The sequence below is a fragment of the Pecten maximus genome, chromosome 9 (genome assembly GCF_902652985.1).
Source record: "Pecten maximus chromosome 9, xPecMax1.1, whole genome shotgun sequence".
Lineage (NCBI taxonomy): Eukaryota > Metazoa > Mollusca > Bivalvia > Pectinida > Pectinidae > Pecten > Pecten maximus.
Genome location: NC_047023.1, coordinates 27,629,737 through 27,648,570, shown reverse-complemented (window position 1 = coordinate 27,648,570; position 18,834 = coordinate 27,629,737). Strand labels below are relative to the sequence as shown.

Sequence of the window (18,834 nt, the reverse complement as noted above, 5' to 3'; positions counted from 1 at the left end):
AGGATATGAATTGGATGTTAGAAATCTGTCTGAAGTAAATTCAATGTCTAGAAGAAAAAAAAAACGGGAAAGTGTTGAGGGGAACAACTTGTGCTATTCTGAATAAATAATATGCTGGTTCAAGTAAATTCAACTTTGCTCGTTTAATGCCTTCACAACACAGGTTTAGACAATGGATGAATGACACTCAAGTTTATAGAGTTCTTGCAGAGGACCCAGATTATTGTTAACATCTTCCACACCAAGGCCTATTCTAGTAAAGTATGTATTTGATTATCAAATCATTTCCTTTGGTGGTTTCCTGAAAGGCAACTTGGGGTATTCCCTTTAGGGAAATATTTTACTGGAAAATTCCGACAGTGACCTTGTGCAAGTACAATGAAGTATCATTGAAATCCATTCCCTGGTCCCAGACAAAGCTATCTTCAGAAGAACTAAAATCTTGGAAACTTTTATAGAATAGCAACATTAATTTTTATATAATAGAATCTCGACAAAGAAAAATGGCATATAAATATATCATTTTATGGTTCTCAGTTTACATGTATACATTAGTTTGTGAGAATGTGGTCTGCCAAGACTTTAAATTTTGAACACAGGCATTCTGTCGAAACGAAAACACAAACTCTTGATGTGAACCAGACACGTTTAATTTAATAATTGTATTTAGTCCCTCATCATCATCTTTTGCCTCTTAAGCTTCTTCTGTGAGACCTTCTTTTTGACTGGTTCATCATCACCGCCAGGGCCAGGGCGGGGTACGGCCTGTTCCCTCTCTGCCAGAATCACCTCAATGTGACAGGGGCTGCTCATGTAGGCTGTCAAAAGAACAAAGAGTTATTTCCCTTGTACAAAATCAATTTACACAAAACTATCTATATGAAGAAATGGAGGAATCAAGTTGTAGTGAAAGTCTTAGTGTCTTTGATATTCATGTGTAAAAATGATGCCCAGTTTTCTGGGAAAAGATTCATGTGGAATAAATGAAGAAAAAATCACCTTACAGGAAGTTTTTTTTTCACCTGACATTATTGTTGTTGACCAGATATTGATGATAAGTTTTCAGTGGAATGAAAATAGAATCTAATTATGCATCAATGATATTTCAAAAGCCAAAGTGCTGACCTAAAATTGACAGCTCATCATGCATAAATTCAGGTGACCACAAGTGAAATTTTCACTATTTTTTTTTTGTAAAATGTTCTTTATACAAATATGGTCAGTGCTTGTCGTGAAACAATGGATAAACATTTTCACTTGATTTTGATTGTTCAGAAACAAAGAAATATCTGCTAAAATCTCAACTGACATATACATACAACCTAGTGTTTGATAATTTCTGAATGAATGTAAGATACAGAGGTGTTCCAGAAACTAGTTTTCCTATTCTTACATGTACACAGGAGAATGCTACAAAAGGTAAGCAGTTGTGACACATCCTCTACATAGGAGGATAACGTTTTACAGCGCTGTTAGTGTCAAATATATTCAGGTAGAAAATCAGATAGACATGTCACAGAGAAATTGTGAAATATAGTTTGGTCCTCTATCGCCTGCTACAACCAAGGCCTTATGGTTTTTGTTAATGTCTTGCCCCATGATCAACAGGTGTGCATGTACAGCTATTGGGTCAGTTCACATGAATGCAGGTGGAGCTTTATTTGATTTTTTGTCACGTAACATTTAAGGTTAAATTAGGAAATGTGTTTAAGAGCTTTAAGAGTTTTAATTTCAGTTAAAGTTGAAATGATTTAGAGCTGTAAAATGCTGGCCATACTTACGGTTGATACGTCCGTGAGCCCTGTATGTTCGCCTTCTCATTTTAGGGGCCTGGTTGACCATGATGTGTTCAATGACCAAATGATCTGTGTCTAGACCCTGCAAAACACAAGCACCTCTTCATGTAAAAATGTGGGTAGTTGTTTTAGGAATGATAATGTATGAAATATATCTTTATTTACAGACTATAAACTACCACAATACCACCTTGGTACCGACTAAACTACCACAATACCACCTTGGTCCAGTCTAAACTACCACAATACCACCTTGGTACCGACTAAACTACCACAATACCACCTTGGTACAGACTATAAACTACCACAATACCACCTTGGTTCAGATTAAACTACCACAATACCACCTTGTAACAGACTATAAACTACCACAATACCACCTTGGTACAGACTATAAACTACCACAATACCACCTTGTAACAGACTATAAACTACCACAATACCACCTTGGTACAGACTAAACTACCACAGTACCACCTTGTAACAGACTATAAACTACCACAATACCACCTTGTAACAGACTATAAACTACCACAATACCACCTTGGTACAGACTAAACTACCACAATACCACCTTGGTACAGACTAAACTACCACAATACCACCTTGGTACAGACTAAACTACCACAGTACCACCTTGGTACAGACTAAACTACTACAATACCACCTTGGTACAGACTAAACTACCACAATACCACCTTGGTACAGACTATAAACTACCACAATACCACCTTGGTCCAGACTTAACTACCAAAGTACCACCTTGGTACAGACTATAAACTACCACAGTACCACCTTGGTCCAGACTTAACTACCACAATACCACCTTGGTACAGACTATAAACTACCACAATACCACCTTGGTACAGACTATAAACTACCACAATACCACCTTGGTTCAGATTAAACTACCACAATACCACCTTGTAACAGACTATAAACTACCACAATACCACCTTGGTACAGACTATAAACTACCACAATACCACCTTGTAACAGACTATAAACTACCACAATACCACCTTGGTACAGACTAAACTACCACAGTACCACCTTGTAACAGACTATAAACTACCACAATACCACCTTGTAACAGACTATAAACTACCACAATACCACCTTGGTACAGACTAAACTACCACAATACCACCTTGGTCCAGACTAAACTACCACAATGCCACCTTGGTTCAGATCAAACTACCACAGTACCACCTTGGTACAGATTAACTACCACAATACCACCTTGGTACAGACTAAACTACCACAGTACCACCTTGGTACAGACTAAACTACCACAATACCACCTTGGTACAAACTAAACTACCACAGTACCACCTTGGTACAGACTAAACTACCACAGTACCACCTTGGTACAGACTAAACTACCACAATACCACCTTGGTACAGACTATAAACTACCACAATACCACCTTGGTACAGACTAAACTACCACAGTACCACCTTGGTACAGACTAAACTACCACAATACCACCTTGGTACAGACTATAAACTACCACAATACCACCTTGGTACAGACTATAAACTACCACAATACCACCTTGGTACAGACTAAACTACCACAATACCACCTTGGTACAGACTAAACTACCACAGTACCACCTTGGTACAGACTAAACTACTACAATACCACCTTGGTACAGACTAAACTACCACAATACCACCTTGGTACAGACTATAAACTACCACAATACCACCTTGGTCCAGACTTAACTACCAAAGTACCACCTTGGTACAGACTATAAACTACCACAGTACCACCTTGGTCCAGACTTAACTACCACAATACCACCTTGGTACAGACTATAAACTACCACAATACCACCTTGGTACAGACTTAACTACCACAATACCACCTTGGTACAGACTTAACTACCACAATACCACCTTGGTACAGACTTAACTACCACAATACCACCTTGGTACAGACTTAACTACCACAATACCACCTTGGTACAGACTAAACTACCCAAGTACCATCTTGGTACAGACTAAACTACCACAATACCACCTTGATACAGACTAAACTACCACAATACCACCTTGGTACAGACTAAACTACCACAATACCAACTTGATACAGACTAAACTACCACAATACCGCCTTGGTACAGACTAAACTACCACAATACCACCTTGGTACAGACTATAAACTACCATACCTGCCAGTATTTCAAAATGTGAAAGAGGAAGATTTAATTTCCAGAGTGGCTGGTAGCAGCCCGCAGGGCTGCCACGGCCCACCGGGCCGTCCTTACTAGGGGGGTCTGGGGGCATGCCCCCCCCCCTGAAAATTTTTGTTTTCTTGGTGGTCTCAGATGCAATTTCCTGCATTGTGGTGACTCAGTTAAGACTCCTTGAGAATAGGAATTCGACCATGTAATAAAGACAGTAGCTCCTATATTTTTGTGTTCAAATAAATTTCTCAACTCTTCATAACAAAAAAGTATTTATTAAAGAACTATGTCACAACAAAAAACAAACAGAATCTGAATTAAAACAAATTCACATACATAATCATAATGTATGATGGTCGGAAGCAGCGAATGGAATCGAATGTTCCAGGAGAAATTCTGTGAACGACATCTCCGCCTGTATTACTGAAAATTCATTGTCTTTTATAAAGAAGTTGCATATATTTGACGTCCCCTGCTTAGAATGTTCACATAGTTTATGCTTTTTGGATTGCCGATGTTTTTCGACGTCGTTCTGACCGCCGTGACAAATACTAAAGTCACAGGAGCAAACATTGCAATGTGCAAACAGTTGACCCTGTTTAGAAGCTACAATACCTGAGATACGAGTGTATTCCGGTTTAAACTTCTGTTTGTATTGAGGCTTCCCGCGCTTATCGTGGTCAGAATCTTCCTCTGACATTTTGAATGCCGAAACACATGCTTCATTCGGCCCGCTTCATTGCACTGCCGCCATTTTGACAAACACAATGCCATGCGGTGTACAGAACAGCGTCGTAAGTGCGTTTGACGCATATAGAAGACTCATAGTGTTCAAGCACCAAAGTGACCGTGTAGCTTAATTTTCGACCCGGACACGGCAGAAATTACGGATTTTTTAATTTTTGACCAAGGGTTACTAGAATTTCGTAATAAAATTGTTAAAATTCGTAGGGCGTATTTGCCGTTTATTTTTCGTACAAATTACGCCCAAATCGTACAAAATGGCAGGTATGAACTACCACAATACCACCTTGGTACAGACTAAACTACCACAATACCACCTTGGTCCAGTCTAAACTACCACAATACCACCTTGGTCCAGACTTAACTACCACAATACAACCTTGGTACAGACTATAAACTACCACAATACCACCTTGGTTCAGAATGAACCACCTTGGCCGAGAGGACAGTATACTCACCTTGTATTCGGCATTGCTCTCAGCATTCTTCAAAAGCTGGAGTAAAAATTCAGCACTTTTCTTTGGCCATCTACCCTGAGATGCCTTGAATGGTTTGGTCTGAAAGATAATCAGAAATAATCTATACATACCAAATGATAAATGATCATCCTGTGTTTGTGTAAATTATATTATATAAAAAACAGCTGATTTGCTATTTACAGGACTAAAAATCAAATACATTTTCTTCTCTTTTAATACACACTAAAATTGCTAGATATTTTTACAAGACAGAACAAGATTTTACTGCACATTAACAGGAATGGCATTAACAAATGTTACAAAATGTGTATTTTTTAGGTCTTATTTCACAATTGCTTGATTTTAAACAGGGCCTGAAAAATAATATATGTGTTTCTGCTAATATGCCAGAAAAAAATAGGGGAGGTTGCCAAAGAAATCCTTTTAATTTTCAAAAAGGTGTTTTTTAAGTCCTATCTATGATTGGAAAAGAACCCAAAAATAATCTAAATATAGACTTTTCTCATCTTGAAAAGCTAAAAATAAGCAGAATCCTTCATATTTATATATTCAATTTACTTACAGGAGTGTAAAGTTTAGACTTTTCTTAACTTGAAAAGCTGAGAATAAGCAGAATTCTTCATATTTATTGATTCAATTTACTTAGAGGAAATGTTCATTCTCACAACAAAAAGGTTTGTGTGTGTGTGTTCTGCATTCATTGACATTCAATAAATAGATCACCTGAGAAACGACAGGGTCTGAGGTCATATTTATAGTCAGACAGCTACATTTGTATCAGATGAAATGTCTTAATCTGTTCTTTCCTATTCTATATCTATTTAAGATTACATGTATATACTGTTTAACATATTTTTCTGCTGACAACTTTCCAATAGCTGAGTATACAGTAGTTCTTTCCCTGACCTATTTCTTTAATGTTTGTGGAAGATTATTGATATACTTCTGAATCAGTAAAGCTGCTTGTAAATTTTGAAAAAAAAAATCAACTTAAGGACAAATCGGTCTATTAACAGTTACAACCAGAGATAAAATCCAAGATGTATACAGCCTAAGTTTTTTTTTTATATTTGTAAGATGTTAACTAGGCCTAGCAAACATCTATATTATGACCCCTAGTAACATCGAGAATGCAAGTTTTTAAACTCAGATGGAAAATTGCAGTCGCGCTGTCCAACGAGACATACATGTATAGGCCTACAGTCAGTCATGGATCATAATCGTTAAGATTCTTTTCAAATAAACAAATAATAATATCAGTTAATAAAATCCTCATGAAAAACAGCAAAGTAGTTTGTTACAACTTGCCTTCAATTCCTGCTGATATTTCGATGCGTATTCTAGTGTATACAAATAAATATGAAACTGGGAACGGATGCTGGTTTAGTTATATTAGACATAACCGCCATTTTGGCAGATTAGTGATGATCATGTGATTAGTCACGTGACAGCTGAAGTTATCCCATGGAATGTTTGGCTGCAAAGCTATTTATAGAATTGTAAACATTGACTATAGTAAACACGGTTGGTTTTAGGCTTATATGAAATCTTCCTGTATATGAACTAAGGATAAATAAATGAGTCTAAGACATATGTATAGTTTCTCTGTGGACACATGTAAATTTTTACTTTCGTTTTCAAGGCAGGATTGAGACAGAACTACATATAATCCTACGCCAACAAAATTGCATATACTGATGAGTAAAATGTTTATATTTATAATCTAAATATCCTCAAACACCAAACATTCATATTTCACTTTAAATGATTGCAGTAAACACGGTTTACAACCATCAGTTAAATTGTGTCAATAATTGCTATTAAAATACGAACTATATTAGGCTGCGGATGTATATCACTTGTATGACAGAAAAGAGGAATAGTTAAGCCGGAAACAGATAGTGTGACTAACAATATTTATCCCACCACGACTATAACGGCAGGTGCCAAAGGCACCCTGACATTAAATATAGGTTTGTGCTTACCAATTCCAACATTTCACTCAGATATATATATCTGTTACATATTTTCATTCCAATTTTTTTTTTATTTCAACAAGAGAAACAAGAGAAAATATTTCTGAAATTACCCTTTAAAACTGACTATTTTCATGATCACTTGGTAGTAAATGTACATTTGATTATGAAATTTTACCTGTGCGTTCCTGCCAACACCACCATTGAATCTGCGGAAGGGAATAACCTCCTTCTTTTCCATCACATTTTTAAGGTACTTAGTGGCTCTTGTGATGTGCATACGTTTTATAGCCTGAGCCGTTTCCCTGGTGTTCTGCAATTTTAAAACATCTAAGTATCAATGGCTATTTTCAAAATAATTAGCATAGCTGAAGGATATTTTTATCAATTATTTGATTGAAAAAGAACATTCATGTTAAATATCAGTACACACATGTACACCCTCGATACAATCACTAGAAATGAGACTACAGTGAATAGCAAATGCTGCAAAACTTCCAGATTAAATTTGTGATGGGAATTAATAACATTTAATGTTCAAAACATGTCATTAACTGTAATTAACTAATCATGGATGGATGGACAAAGGCCTTGGGTAAGTTTCAGTTATACAGGCAGCATAAAATTCCTTGCATATGAATTGAAGCCTACCTTGAAGTGAACCCTGAGGTATGAACCCCTAGCCTTGGCAGCTACAAAGAGAAAAAAAGGTTAATTGGTGTATTGATGTTACATTCATAGCTACAGCTAGCTATCAACAACCAGCAAATGAATGAAAATAATCACAACTATAATCAAGTTTTTGATAGCATAATTTTGAACATGAAATCTCTCACTTCATTAGAAAAATAAGTTACAAACACCAGTAGACAAGTCTCAAAATGATTTATTTTTGAATACTACAAAGTTCAAACAATTTTGATTAATTTCTCAAATACTTAGTGACTACTTACACTTTGTGGGGTTCTCAGGCTCTGACGAATATCGTGTCATACTGTCGGCTGGTTCTGAAAAATTAATCAAATATTTTACTTTTAGTTTCAATACTAAGTTGGAATTAATATCTAAAACCTAAATGTTTATTCAATTTCATGAATATCACCACAATATCAGTACTGCATTGCAAAGCAGGTTCTACCACTAGTACTACTGGATGACATGATCACTTATTTACATAATTTGGGAGTAAACGCCAAACAAACCAGCCAGATTACAATATCCGAGATCAAGATGTGTGCCTTAGTTTAGACACAACTAAAAACAATGCAGGTAATATTAAATGGGGTGGATCCAGATAAAAGTAACTATCAAGTTGCTGTAGGACATTATTTTAAATTACACATAGCATCATTCATGTAGCTTGTTATTCCGAATACAAGTATTTGATGTGTGTTTTTTAGTGTTTTTATGACATACTAAGAATTACAACTGTTCATATTTACATTCCGCACAGTTAAATGCGTCTATTATTATAATATTGACACAAGTATGCAAATTTTGTCACAGTGGTTAACCCTCGGATAATTTTTGATACAATTTCGAAAAATGTTTGCAAATGCACCTAGATCTATTATCTAATTCAGGTGTATATAGATCTAGACATAGGCACTTTTAGCAGATGACAACAGATAACGGCGTGTACAACACCCCCCCCCCCCCCCCCTACAGAACAAATGTTAATTTTTCGCCGGGATAGCATGAATCGATGAAGAAACTTCAAATATGTTGTATATAAAACTTTAAAACTTGATATGCTGACTTTAAAATATGCACCCGACCCCGGCCAATATATCGTAAACTGGCGTCGTAAACTTTCTATGCAAGTACCAACAAATGTCAACAGTGTGCATGAACTAAACAAAAATTACATTACTTTCAAAATGTCATAACGAACAAATAAACTAATGACACTGTGAACTACGCCGAAAAAGTTAACGTATTTATAATGTTTAATTACAATGAGTTCGATTTTTACTATTTTTTAGTCCTCTCAACTCTGGTTCTATCTACTCTAGGCCTATATAACGTCGGTTTCATTTCATATTCAATATCGAATTTGTGGAGGAAATCAGTCAATGTAATGTGTCATAATGCTGGAAATATTTAGATTAATATCTAATGTTTATAACATCGACGAAAAATAATCAGTATGTTGTCAGATGACGGAGATTTATTTGGATTTTGCAGGCATGATAAATATCTACACATTCTCACCCTATATTGAGCCGGAAGAGGAAGTTGGCATTTTGTTAAAGTCTTACTTCGCACACGCAAAAAGAGGTCTTCACGAGAATCTGTGTGACAAATAATCTAAGTCGTTTCACAGGCATCTATAAAAATAGAATAACATACCCTAGTAAAGGTCTTTATAAATTGAATAATTAATAATAGAAATACATTAAAAATAATTGATTCAATTATGTTTCAAAAGTTTTGAAAAAGTAACAATATATAAATCTTGCAGTGATACAGGAAAAGTTTAAAAAAAAACTGTGATAGAGTCTATATAGTTTTTCATATATAAACTTAGTATTAACAAAAAACTATACTAGGTGTTGATGTTTTTATTCTAATAATAAAGTTTTAAGTACGAATGTCTTAACTTTATAAAGACCTATATTCTAGGTTTCTATATTGTTATTCAACTAATACAATTTATACACGTGGTCGTTCAACTTTATATTAGAGTCAAGCAAAATGTTCGTTAGATTAAATCTTTACTTCTTTACCGCCTCAAGTTCTGAAAAACACAACCCAGTTAATCGTCTCTCCATTTATAAATATTATCATATCATAAAGATAAATGTTCTGAAAATAGACCCAAAATGACCGGTTTACTTTGATGAATTAGTTTATTAAAACCACACCAAATTTTTTCTTTGTTGTAACTTTCTCTATTCGTTTGATGGGAAATGATATTTCGAGTTTTGCGCAAGAGTGTCAAATGTTCCCGTTTGTGATCCATTTAATGGTGTTTGCTTTAAGGTCTTATGATTCTGATGAGCTATTGTTGCTTTTAAAGAGTTTTGAGTCATCGGTAAAATGTTTCATTTAAAAAAAAACCTGATAGACTACGTCGGGGATGTCATTAATATAAATTAAAAATAGAACAGGACAGAGTGTATTTCCCTGTGTCACAGCACTTGTTACCTCCATCAGAATGGACATTCCATCGCGAATAACTACACGTCGTGAACAGTAAGACGGCGAGGAAAATCCTCTAACCATGGCAAGGTGTTTCCAGATTTAAATGTGCAGTATCCGTGCACTTTTAGTGGGCGTTCATGTGGAACTTTTTCAAACGCTTTGATCAAGTCCAAATATTTTGTATCCACGCTGTCTATTTTGTGGCCTCAGTCCAGTGTTCAAGGACTTCCAAGTGTCTATAACCATGTTGATGTTCAATGAAAATGTTCCAATATTTCACTTTTCGCTGTAGACTAGTAGTTTCCTCAGATAGATTATTGTTCGGGCCCCCACTTTTAAATTATGATGATACGTGGGATATACACCAACTCTCGGGGAATTTCCCATCTTCCAATGATTCTGTCCTTGTTTTGAGGTATCTATTTTAGTAATATAGGACGAAAGAAATCTAGTCTAGGTGATTTGTTGGATCCAGTTTTTATTCCTTTTTCTGCATTTTATTTATTTGTATAACTATTTATAAGTTATAAGTAGGGACTTTCCTGGTTGCAGTATTTCTGATTAATTTGTATAGTAATAATTTGACTTCAAGTTCCTCAGTTTTACGGTGCCGCGAAGTTACGTTTTGAAATTAATATTTAGGCCTTTGGATTGCGCGAGGAGATTTCTGACCACAGGACTCATCTTGGGCAGTAACCCGATAAACAAGGGCAAGTAGAGTGCTTTTAATAGCAAAACGCAGTTTTCACGAAACTACACGAAAGTCTAGTTGACCCTATTCTGATTAACTGTGCTGCCATCTGGGGTCAAAGCTTAAATGACAAACTCCATGACACGGCCCAACCCGTCAATAAAACTCATTAAAGCTAAGCTCCTCCAACACGGCCATACAGATTGGTTTATAAAGCTGTGAGTTAACCGTAATGGAGCTAATAATCTTAGAACATACAGAACATTCAAAAAGGACAAATTTCCAGAATATTACATCACTCAGCCTATTTTTAGACCATACCGGAACATTTTAGCAAAGTTACGATGTGAGAGTTTACCACTTAGGATAGAGATGGTCCTTTTATAGGGGCTATAACCTTAGATTTCAACCTCAGGAATGGTAGAATTCGGCCTATAAATAATCAGACATATATCTATATACACGCGCCTTTACCGTCAACTTTGTTGTTTTTGTACTAACTAAAATCATGGTGTTTAGAAATTGTGGACAAATAAGAAATAATGAGCCATGGAAATATAATAATGAATAATAATGACAATATAGAAATTGTTGACAGTTTTAAATACTTGGTTATGCTGTTCAACTACAATGGGAAGTTTTACAAAACACAAAAACTCTCTTAGAAATCATTGCTTGAATGTAGAAACTTATTGTTCTATTTTTGATTCGTATGTAAATAGTATTTTACGTTATGCATCGGAAATATGGGGATTTCATAAAGCACCGGATGTCGAAAGCGTACATTAGAAATTCTGTAAAAAAAAGTACTTAACTTAATAAGGTGCCTAAATCAACTTGCAATGACTTCGTTTACTGTGAATTGGGTAGATTACCATTAACTATTATGAGAAAATTAAGAGTGTTCAAATATTGGTGAAACAGTCGGATAATCTGGTATTGAAAACATGTCTTGATGAAATGGTAAATGAGAATGACGTGTGGATATGTGACATTAAGAATGAATTAGCCACTTTAGGTATTGAGTACATGTTTTATTCTAATTCACCAGTAGACTATGCTTTTAAAAGCATTGAGCAGAGATTGACCGATGTTACAAAACAAAACATGTTAACAGATATCTAGTTCGTCGAAAGGTAGATTATATATCGATATCTGATAGATAGCCACTGTGTACAGTTTTAAACCTATAGAAACTAAATATAAATGTATGTGGAGCATCCTCACACAAATTAAATATAGAAATAGGTAGACATAATAATATTACCCAAAGAAATAGAACCTGTAACAATTGTGATTTGTGACATCGAGGATGAGTTTCATTTTATTTTGATATGTTCATTATATACAGGTCTGAGGGTAAAATGTATAAAACAATATTACTACAAAAGACATTGTTTTTAAATTAATCCAACTATTATCTGTTAATAATGTTAGAGAGTTGTCAAATTTAGGTTAATATCTATACTTGGCTTGCAAAAGACAAAATTTATTAGTGTAGATAATTTTATATTGAACAGTTTTCATGTACATGTATGTAACACTCTCCTGTACACATCTGTAGTTGTTTAATGTTATATATCTTATATACCTATAGGCCTTAGAGCTCATCTGCACCCACCACTAGACCAGTGATTCGTTGATTTATTTCACCAGCAGTTTTACAGTATAAAAACCAGCATTAAAACTATGCCTTTATGTTTTTTTGGAGATATTTCTTGTTTATTAGACAAATGCTATAGCAAAAGTCTTAAGTAAAATGAACAAAAAAAAAACAAAAAAAACAACACTGTCATGTTTGATGATTGATAATATTTATTATTTAGTATATAGGTCTCTGCCCGAATGACCTAAATTTTGTAAATATATATTGTATGACACTTTAATAAGTAAGATGATTGATTAATTGGTAACCCATGTCCGATTGTTTAACTAGACTACTTTGGGTTATCGTCGGCAGCCCATGTCCGATTGTCTAACTAGACTACTTTGGGTTACCGACGGTAGCCCATGTCGGGTTGTCTAACTAGACTACTTTGGGTTCCGACGGTAGCCCGTGCATGTCCGATTGTTCAACGAGACTACTTTGGGCTATCATAAATAACCAATGTCAGATTATTCAACGAGACTACCCAGTGTTACCGTCGGTAACCCATGTCCGATTGTTCAACGAGACTACCTTGGATGGTCGACTTTACCTAGGACTGATCAGGAGCTGATAGTTTGAAACCATATCGTCCTTTAGTGTAGTTTATGTCATGTATACCTACGCTTATTTACTACCCACAACTTTCACATCCGGTTTACTGTGACATCATCCACAATAAATTAAACTCTCTTTTTTCCATTCTTGACGAACTTCCTCAGTGAACTACATTGTATATATTGCCTAGGCTTCTGATTAAGCTAGCCCATTTGTAAAATCAAACATGTCCTCACAAACCCGTTGTCTGTTGGAACCTTGTTGATATAGCAGGATAGGGGCTAATATTTTTTTCTATTAATCATATGTAATCAGAAGCAGACGCCTGTGGTTAGAGTCAGTTTTTTTTCTATCAGATATATAGCTTGTTCCTGGAAGTAAATCGGTCAATCTCTGGTCCAATGAATCCCATGAAACATGCAAAAATATTTTCGAAAAAAAAAATAAAAAAAAATAAAAAAAAAAAAGATAATGATCATACTAAAATAAGATAAATAGATAAAAATGCGATAGACGAACGAATCGGTCTTATATTACAAAGAAGTAAACCGACTGATGTATTTTTTTACATTATTAAACCAGCGACATTTATATATGTCTCTGATTAAACGAATAAGTAGGGAAAACGGCACGGTACCACAACACCTTAAAATCAGATAGTTTACCGATTTGTTTACGTAAACATCAAAATACGTTTAGATCGGATGAAATATTCAACTAGTTCTTTAACCAGAAATCATCGAAAATAACTTCACATTCCATCATAAGATTCGGTTACGGAACCAGTTTTCTGTTATGATTACTTGTGTTAAGTAAAATAAATTCATTCAGCCGGACGTCACTTCCGTATCTAAATTATCGATCTGGTTGACGATTAGGACCTTGCATCTCGGGGTTTCATAGGATATTTTCTAGATGTAAAGGCCATCATTCTCGTCATTTTATCCTCAAGCTTTAGCATTTAGGAACAAATGCTTTGTTTATAGTCTGTCGACTCGGTTTGGCGGTGAAATTGTGATGAGTAAACCACGAAAGCGACCGGATCTGCGCCTGCCGTCCACCTCTGGATCTGAGCAACTCGGCTCAGCATGCGCCGCTGGACTGGATGGAGAGTAAGGCTTATATTATCGTGCAATTTTTCGCTCACCCAGAAATGGCATGTTTAAAAGATATATCAAAATAATGTCACGTTTGCATGCATTTTGCGACGTTAAAGCCTTCGTTAATCGATATTTTAGAGACGGAAAAACGCCCACGCGAAATGGGCGTCGGAGTTAGGAAGTCGAGCATAAATTATTCCTTAGAATCTCAGAGCTTTGATTTTATAACTTATAGCAACTGGCCCACCGGTAATGCTTCGTAGTGTAGAGTGTGTGTTGTTTTATTTTCACTTTACAATGTTGACCATTTCGACATATACCTATACAGAATTATACATATTCAGTTCCTGATTTAAGGCTTAACATGCAAATTCATATAAAATGTAAATTGCATTGATTTTCCAAGAAAAGTCTACCTGATATTTAACAATAGAAAAAATTGATATTTTCATCTGTATTATATATGTGTTACTGTAATATACTTAAGCAGGTTGGTGACAACTGCCAACTTGGGTAAAACGTATAATAGGCATTCATGTATTGTACAGTTGGAGTAATATGGATTTGTACTAAAAATAACCAAAATCACTTAAACAGCAAAGTTTGCAATATATTATCTAATGGCGCATTAATTTCCGACAAGGTTAATAATATTTAAATGTACTGAAAGCTTTGTCTACTTAGAAACTTGTTTCTCTAGCAGATTTTTATTTTTTTTGCGTTATGATGCAAATATTTACATGTACACTGCGATGCAGCTCCACTATATAGATATACCAATCTCACTTGAAGATTATGAGTCCATAACTTCCAAACCTTTATTATGACGTCATTATTATTGTGACATCATAATTGTCAGTCTGCCATAACGAAAGATGACTGTTGAAAAGGCTGTTCTGTCTTTGAGGATAATAATTTGTTCATTCATCATAGGAGCGAAATTCCTGGATATAGTCTTTAAAAGTCCTTGTCAAATGTAAATATATCGGCATTGAACTGCTTTCAGTTGGAAGTTATGGGCTGATGATCATGAATGCCAACTGGACAAATGCAAATTCAGCGCTAGTGCGCTTCTTTAGTTGGCATTCATCAGTTCATAACTTCCAACTGAAAGCAGGTCAATGCTTAAATAAATGCGACCTGTACGGAAATTTTAAAAAAGTTAACTTTACAGTGATTTTGGCTATTTTTAGTAACAAAACTTGCAACCTCAGTTCACGTAAAATAAGCATGGTTGTGTGTCATACGCAAGTTGATGGTTTCCAAAACCTGTATATGTATCTTTCTGAACGAAATATGTTTAGCAAGGTTTATGATTTTAACAGATCAAAAACAGTTACACATGTACATAATGATTATGTTTATAGCAAGTCCAACACAGGAACTGCAAGCCTTGAGGCATTGCAGCAGAAACTTAAAGAATTGGACCTGAATGACCAGCAAAGAGAGAGACTTGAATCTTTCCTCACACAGAAACAACAAGTGGGAGAGCTATGTGCTGAGGATTTTGAGAAGCTTGGAGAACTTGGAGCAGGCAATGGCGGGGTTGTTCTAAAAGTTCGTCACAGCAAACTGGGTCTAGTTATGGCCAGAAAGGTATTTTATCACTTTGCTTGATTATAAATGTATTGCCATCCTTCTTTCTTGTAATTGCAATTTAAAATATCATGACTTAATAAAATGTGGTGTAATTAGATGTCTCTGATCTCGTTGACATAGGATGACCACTCCACGGAACATGATTGAAACTTGTGTCACCATAACAACATGCTGGCATGTTAATTACCTACCCGGTATATTGCTGTGCTATTATTTTGAAAATAGACAATTGCAAGGGTTAGAGGTGCCAAATGAATAAATGAAATGATATGATAGATAAGAGAGATCAAGGTAGTTATCCCAAACAAAGTTGTGCCATTCCATCAGTCTGACTAGTACATCTTCCATTTTAATATATAGATAATGGTCAAGGCTAAGGAAAACATTCAATATGGAATAATTAATCTATAGGCTGGTTAGTAGAATTATTTCAAATCTTTAATCAGTCTTATATACTCCAGGGATGCTTGGGCTGATAAAGACCCCCGTCAAAAATGTTCCCAATTGAAACATATTTCATATGTAAGCGAAATTCCCAAAATTTGCATCTTACTCCTGAAAAATGTCCTTTCCAAATTCACCAAAAATGATAATGAGGCAAAAAAAAAACCCATCCAAAACCAGGAAAAAAGCCCTGTACTCTAAATATTAAGTGGTACACATAAGATACCCAACATTATGATATAATGCTGCAAAAAATACAGTCCTTTATCTTTTCTGTTTTTACAGCTCATACACCTTGAAATAAAACCAGCAGTCCGCAATCAAATCATCAGGGAACTCAAAGTCCTCCACGAGTGTAACTCTCCTTTTATCGTAGGTTTTTACGGAGCATTCTACAGTGATGGTGAAATCAGCATTTGTATGGAATACATGGTGAGCTAGACATTCATTCTCATCTGTAGAATGTTTATAAATACACTTATCGATTCTTCAGGTAATTACAAAGTATTGAATTGTACCTTTGTTTTTATTTTCTTAAATGCATCAATATTTTTATTTTTCAAGTAATGTTTTGAAAACTTTTCTTTGTGATTTTTTCAGGATGGAGGGTCATTAGATCTGATCCTGAAAAAAGCGGGACGGATACCGGAACAAATCCTGGGCAAAGTTACAGTGGCTGTAAGTACAATACATACAAATCTTACAACCTCTACAGAAATTAAAATCACGTATAATGTACTAAAGTTAGAATCACTTCAAATGATATTGTCAGTTTGTTAATAGCAAAAGACAGTTGTAACTGGTAGAGAATGTCCAGAAGGCATTGCTTCGTTTAGAGATTTTGTTATCCTTTAATTTCTTTTACAGGGATTATCAATAAATTCTAACAGGTCTTAATTCAAGTGAATTTTTTGATAGTATATACCGGTACTTATCTTTTTGCTGAAAAAATATGTGTGTTCTATATATTTAGTAAATTATAATTCGATGATTTTAATTCAAAGCTGTGCCAGTATTAGGGATATTAACAGTAGAAAATATTAACAGTAGAAAGACTGATATAGGCAAAGCCTGTTGTCAAATCCCTTTGTACTATAACATCTTGTATAATAAAATTTGTTGAAATGAAAATGAAATGAAAACAGTAGAAAAGATAGTGCATGTACAGTAGCAGACCAAAGTAGCTGAGACTGGCCAAGTTGATATTTTTATACAATAAATAACCTGTTTGTTATATGAAATTTGAAAGCAAAATCTTCACTATAATTTTTTGAACACATGAAAGTGATATTTAATTTTAGACAGGTTTTGTGAGAAAAATTCCTATCTGGGGGGGGGGGGGGGATGTGTGTGTTAATTTTCAGGTTAAAAATAGTTTTTCTGCAATTATTTTTACATTTTTTTAATGTTGTTACCATGGTTTTCACAAGTCTTAAATATAGGACAACAATAATAGATTTTCACTTCTTTATTTAAATTGCAGCTGTCATGTAGTTTATAAATATATGTACAGATTACATGCTTATACATGTTTTGAACTGTTATCCTGCTATATTTACATCTTTAGGACCAGGACATACCACTTATTATTCAGAAATCAGCCAAAGTACTGTACTTTGGCTTTGCTACCTATATGTAATTTAACGCAATATTTAGAATTTGAGTAACTTTGAATTGATTCTAATCAGGATTACCCAGAAATCAAGAAAACATGAAAAAAAACAACAAAAAACGTATATGACCTAATAAGGGTGCACGACGCGGGTAATTGACAGTGGGGGCACCCTTATTAAGATTCTCTATTATGAATTTTTATGAAACAGACTATACCTTATAGCAGAATACCCAAGGCTGTGGAAACGGTAAAATATTCAGTCATACAAATATTCCAGATGATGATATCTATTCATTATCATAAATTAAGCTTAAACATCACTATTCCTGTAAACTTGTAAACCATGCTAGCTGTTCTTTAGAACAGAGAACATGTGTTCCACCATTTATGTTCAAATGGAACTCTTTTGTGTTCTATTTATAGACACAGGTGATTTCCCAGATCATATCAGACATCGTTTTTTTGACCTGATAATTGATTTACACTGTCTTTTACTAGCTTTGTGTTCTTAAAAAACATTTAGTTGACAACATGAATTAACAAAAGTTATTTCTCAAAAAAGGAAGGGGCGCCCTTATTAGGTCATATACGGTACATGTATCCTGCTCTCAGATAGAGCTTTGATATCTGATTTTCTATAATGTACGTGTTTCTGATAGACCATTTACAAATTTATTAGTAGTATTACTTGTATTAACTTGTATTGACTTTTGAGTATGAACAAGATACACATCTGAGCATTCAATTTTGTTACAGACACATAAATAATTTGCATATTTTCAGGTTTTAAAAGGACTGTCCTACCTGAGGGAAAAACATCAAATAATGCATAGAGGTATGTATAT

The 18,834-nt window shown here is 34.8% G+C and overlaps 2 protein-coding genes across 3 annotated transcripts in view; one reads left to right on the top strand and one right to left on the bottom strand.

Moving 5' to 3' along the window:
• Positions 1 to 632: 632 nt before the first annotated feature.
• LOC117334505 (60S ribosomal protein L17-like) lies at positions 633 to 9,428 on the bottom strand. 2 transcript variants are annotated; one of them, XM_033894170.1, is made up of 7 exons: positions 9,405 to 9,428; positions 8,144 to 8,197; positions 7,842 to 7,882; positions 7,369 to 7,503; positions 5,194 to 5,292; positions 1,782 to 1,878; positions 633 to 818 (listed from the first exon to the last, which is right to left on the bottom strand). In XM_033894170.1, the coding sequence occupies exons 2-7, from the start codon at positions 8,181 to 8,183 to the stop codon at positions 667 to 669; spliced, it is 564 nt and encodes a 187-aa protein (XP_033750061.1). In that variant the 5' UTR covers positions 8,184 to 8,197; positions 9,405 to 9,428; the 3' UTR covers positions 633 to 666. The 2 variants fall into 2 exon arrangements, with proteins under 2 accessions (XP_033750061.1, XP_033750060.1); XM_033894169.1 differs by lacking the exon at positions 9,405 to 9,428 and having other exon boundaries at positions 8,144 to 8,256.
• A 4,645-nt stretch (positions 9,429 to 14,073) lies between these two features.
• LOC117335235 (dual specificity mitogen-activated protein kinase kinase 1-like) overlaps positions 14,074 to 18,834 on the top strand; it is a 33,929-nt gene continuing 29,168 nt past the window's right edge. Inside the window, exons 1-5 of the mRNA XM_033895226.1 lie at positions 14,074 to 14,343; positions 15,699 to 15,927; positions 16,660 to 16,806; positions 16,975 to 17,052; positions 18,773 to 18,824. Of these exons, the coding sequence (XP_033751117.1) occupies positions 14,249 to 14,343; positions 15,699 to 15,927; positions 16,660 to 16,806; positions 16,975 to 17,052; positions 18,773 to 18,824 (601 nt within the window). The 5' untranslated portion in view covers positions 14,074 to 14,248. The remainder of the gene's footprint in view (positions 14,344 to 15,698; positions 15,928 to 16,659; positions 16,807 to 16,974; positions 17,053 to 18,772; positions 18,825 to 18,834) is intronic.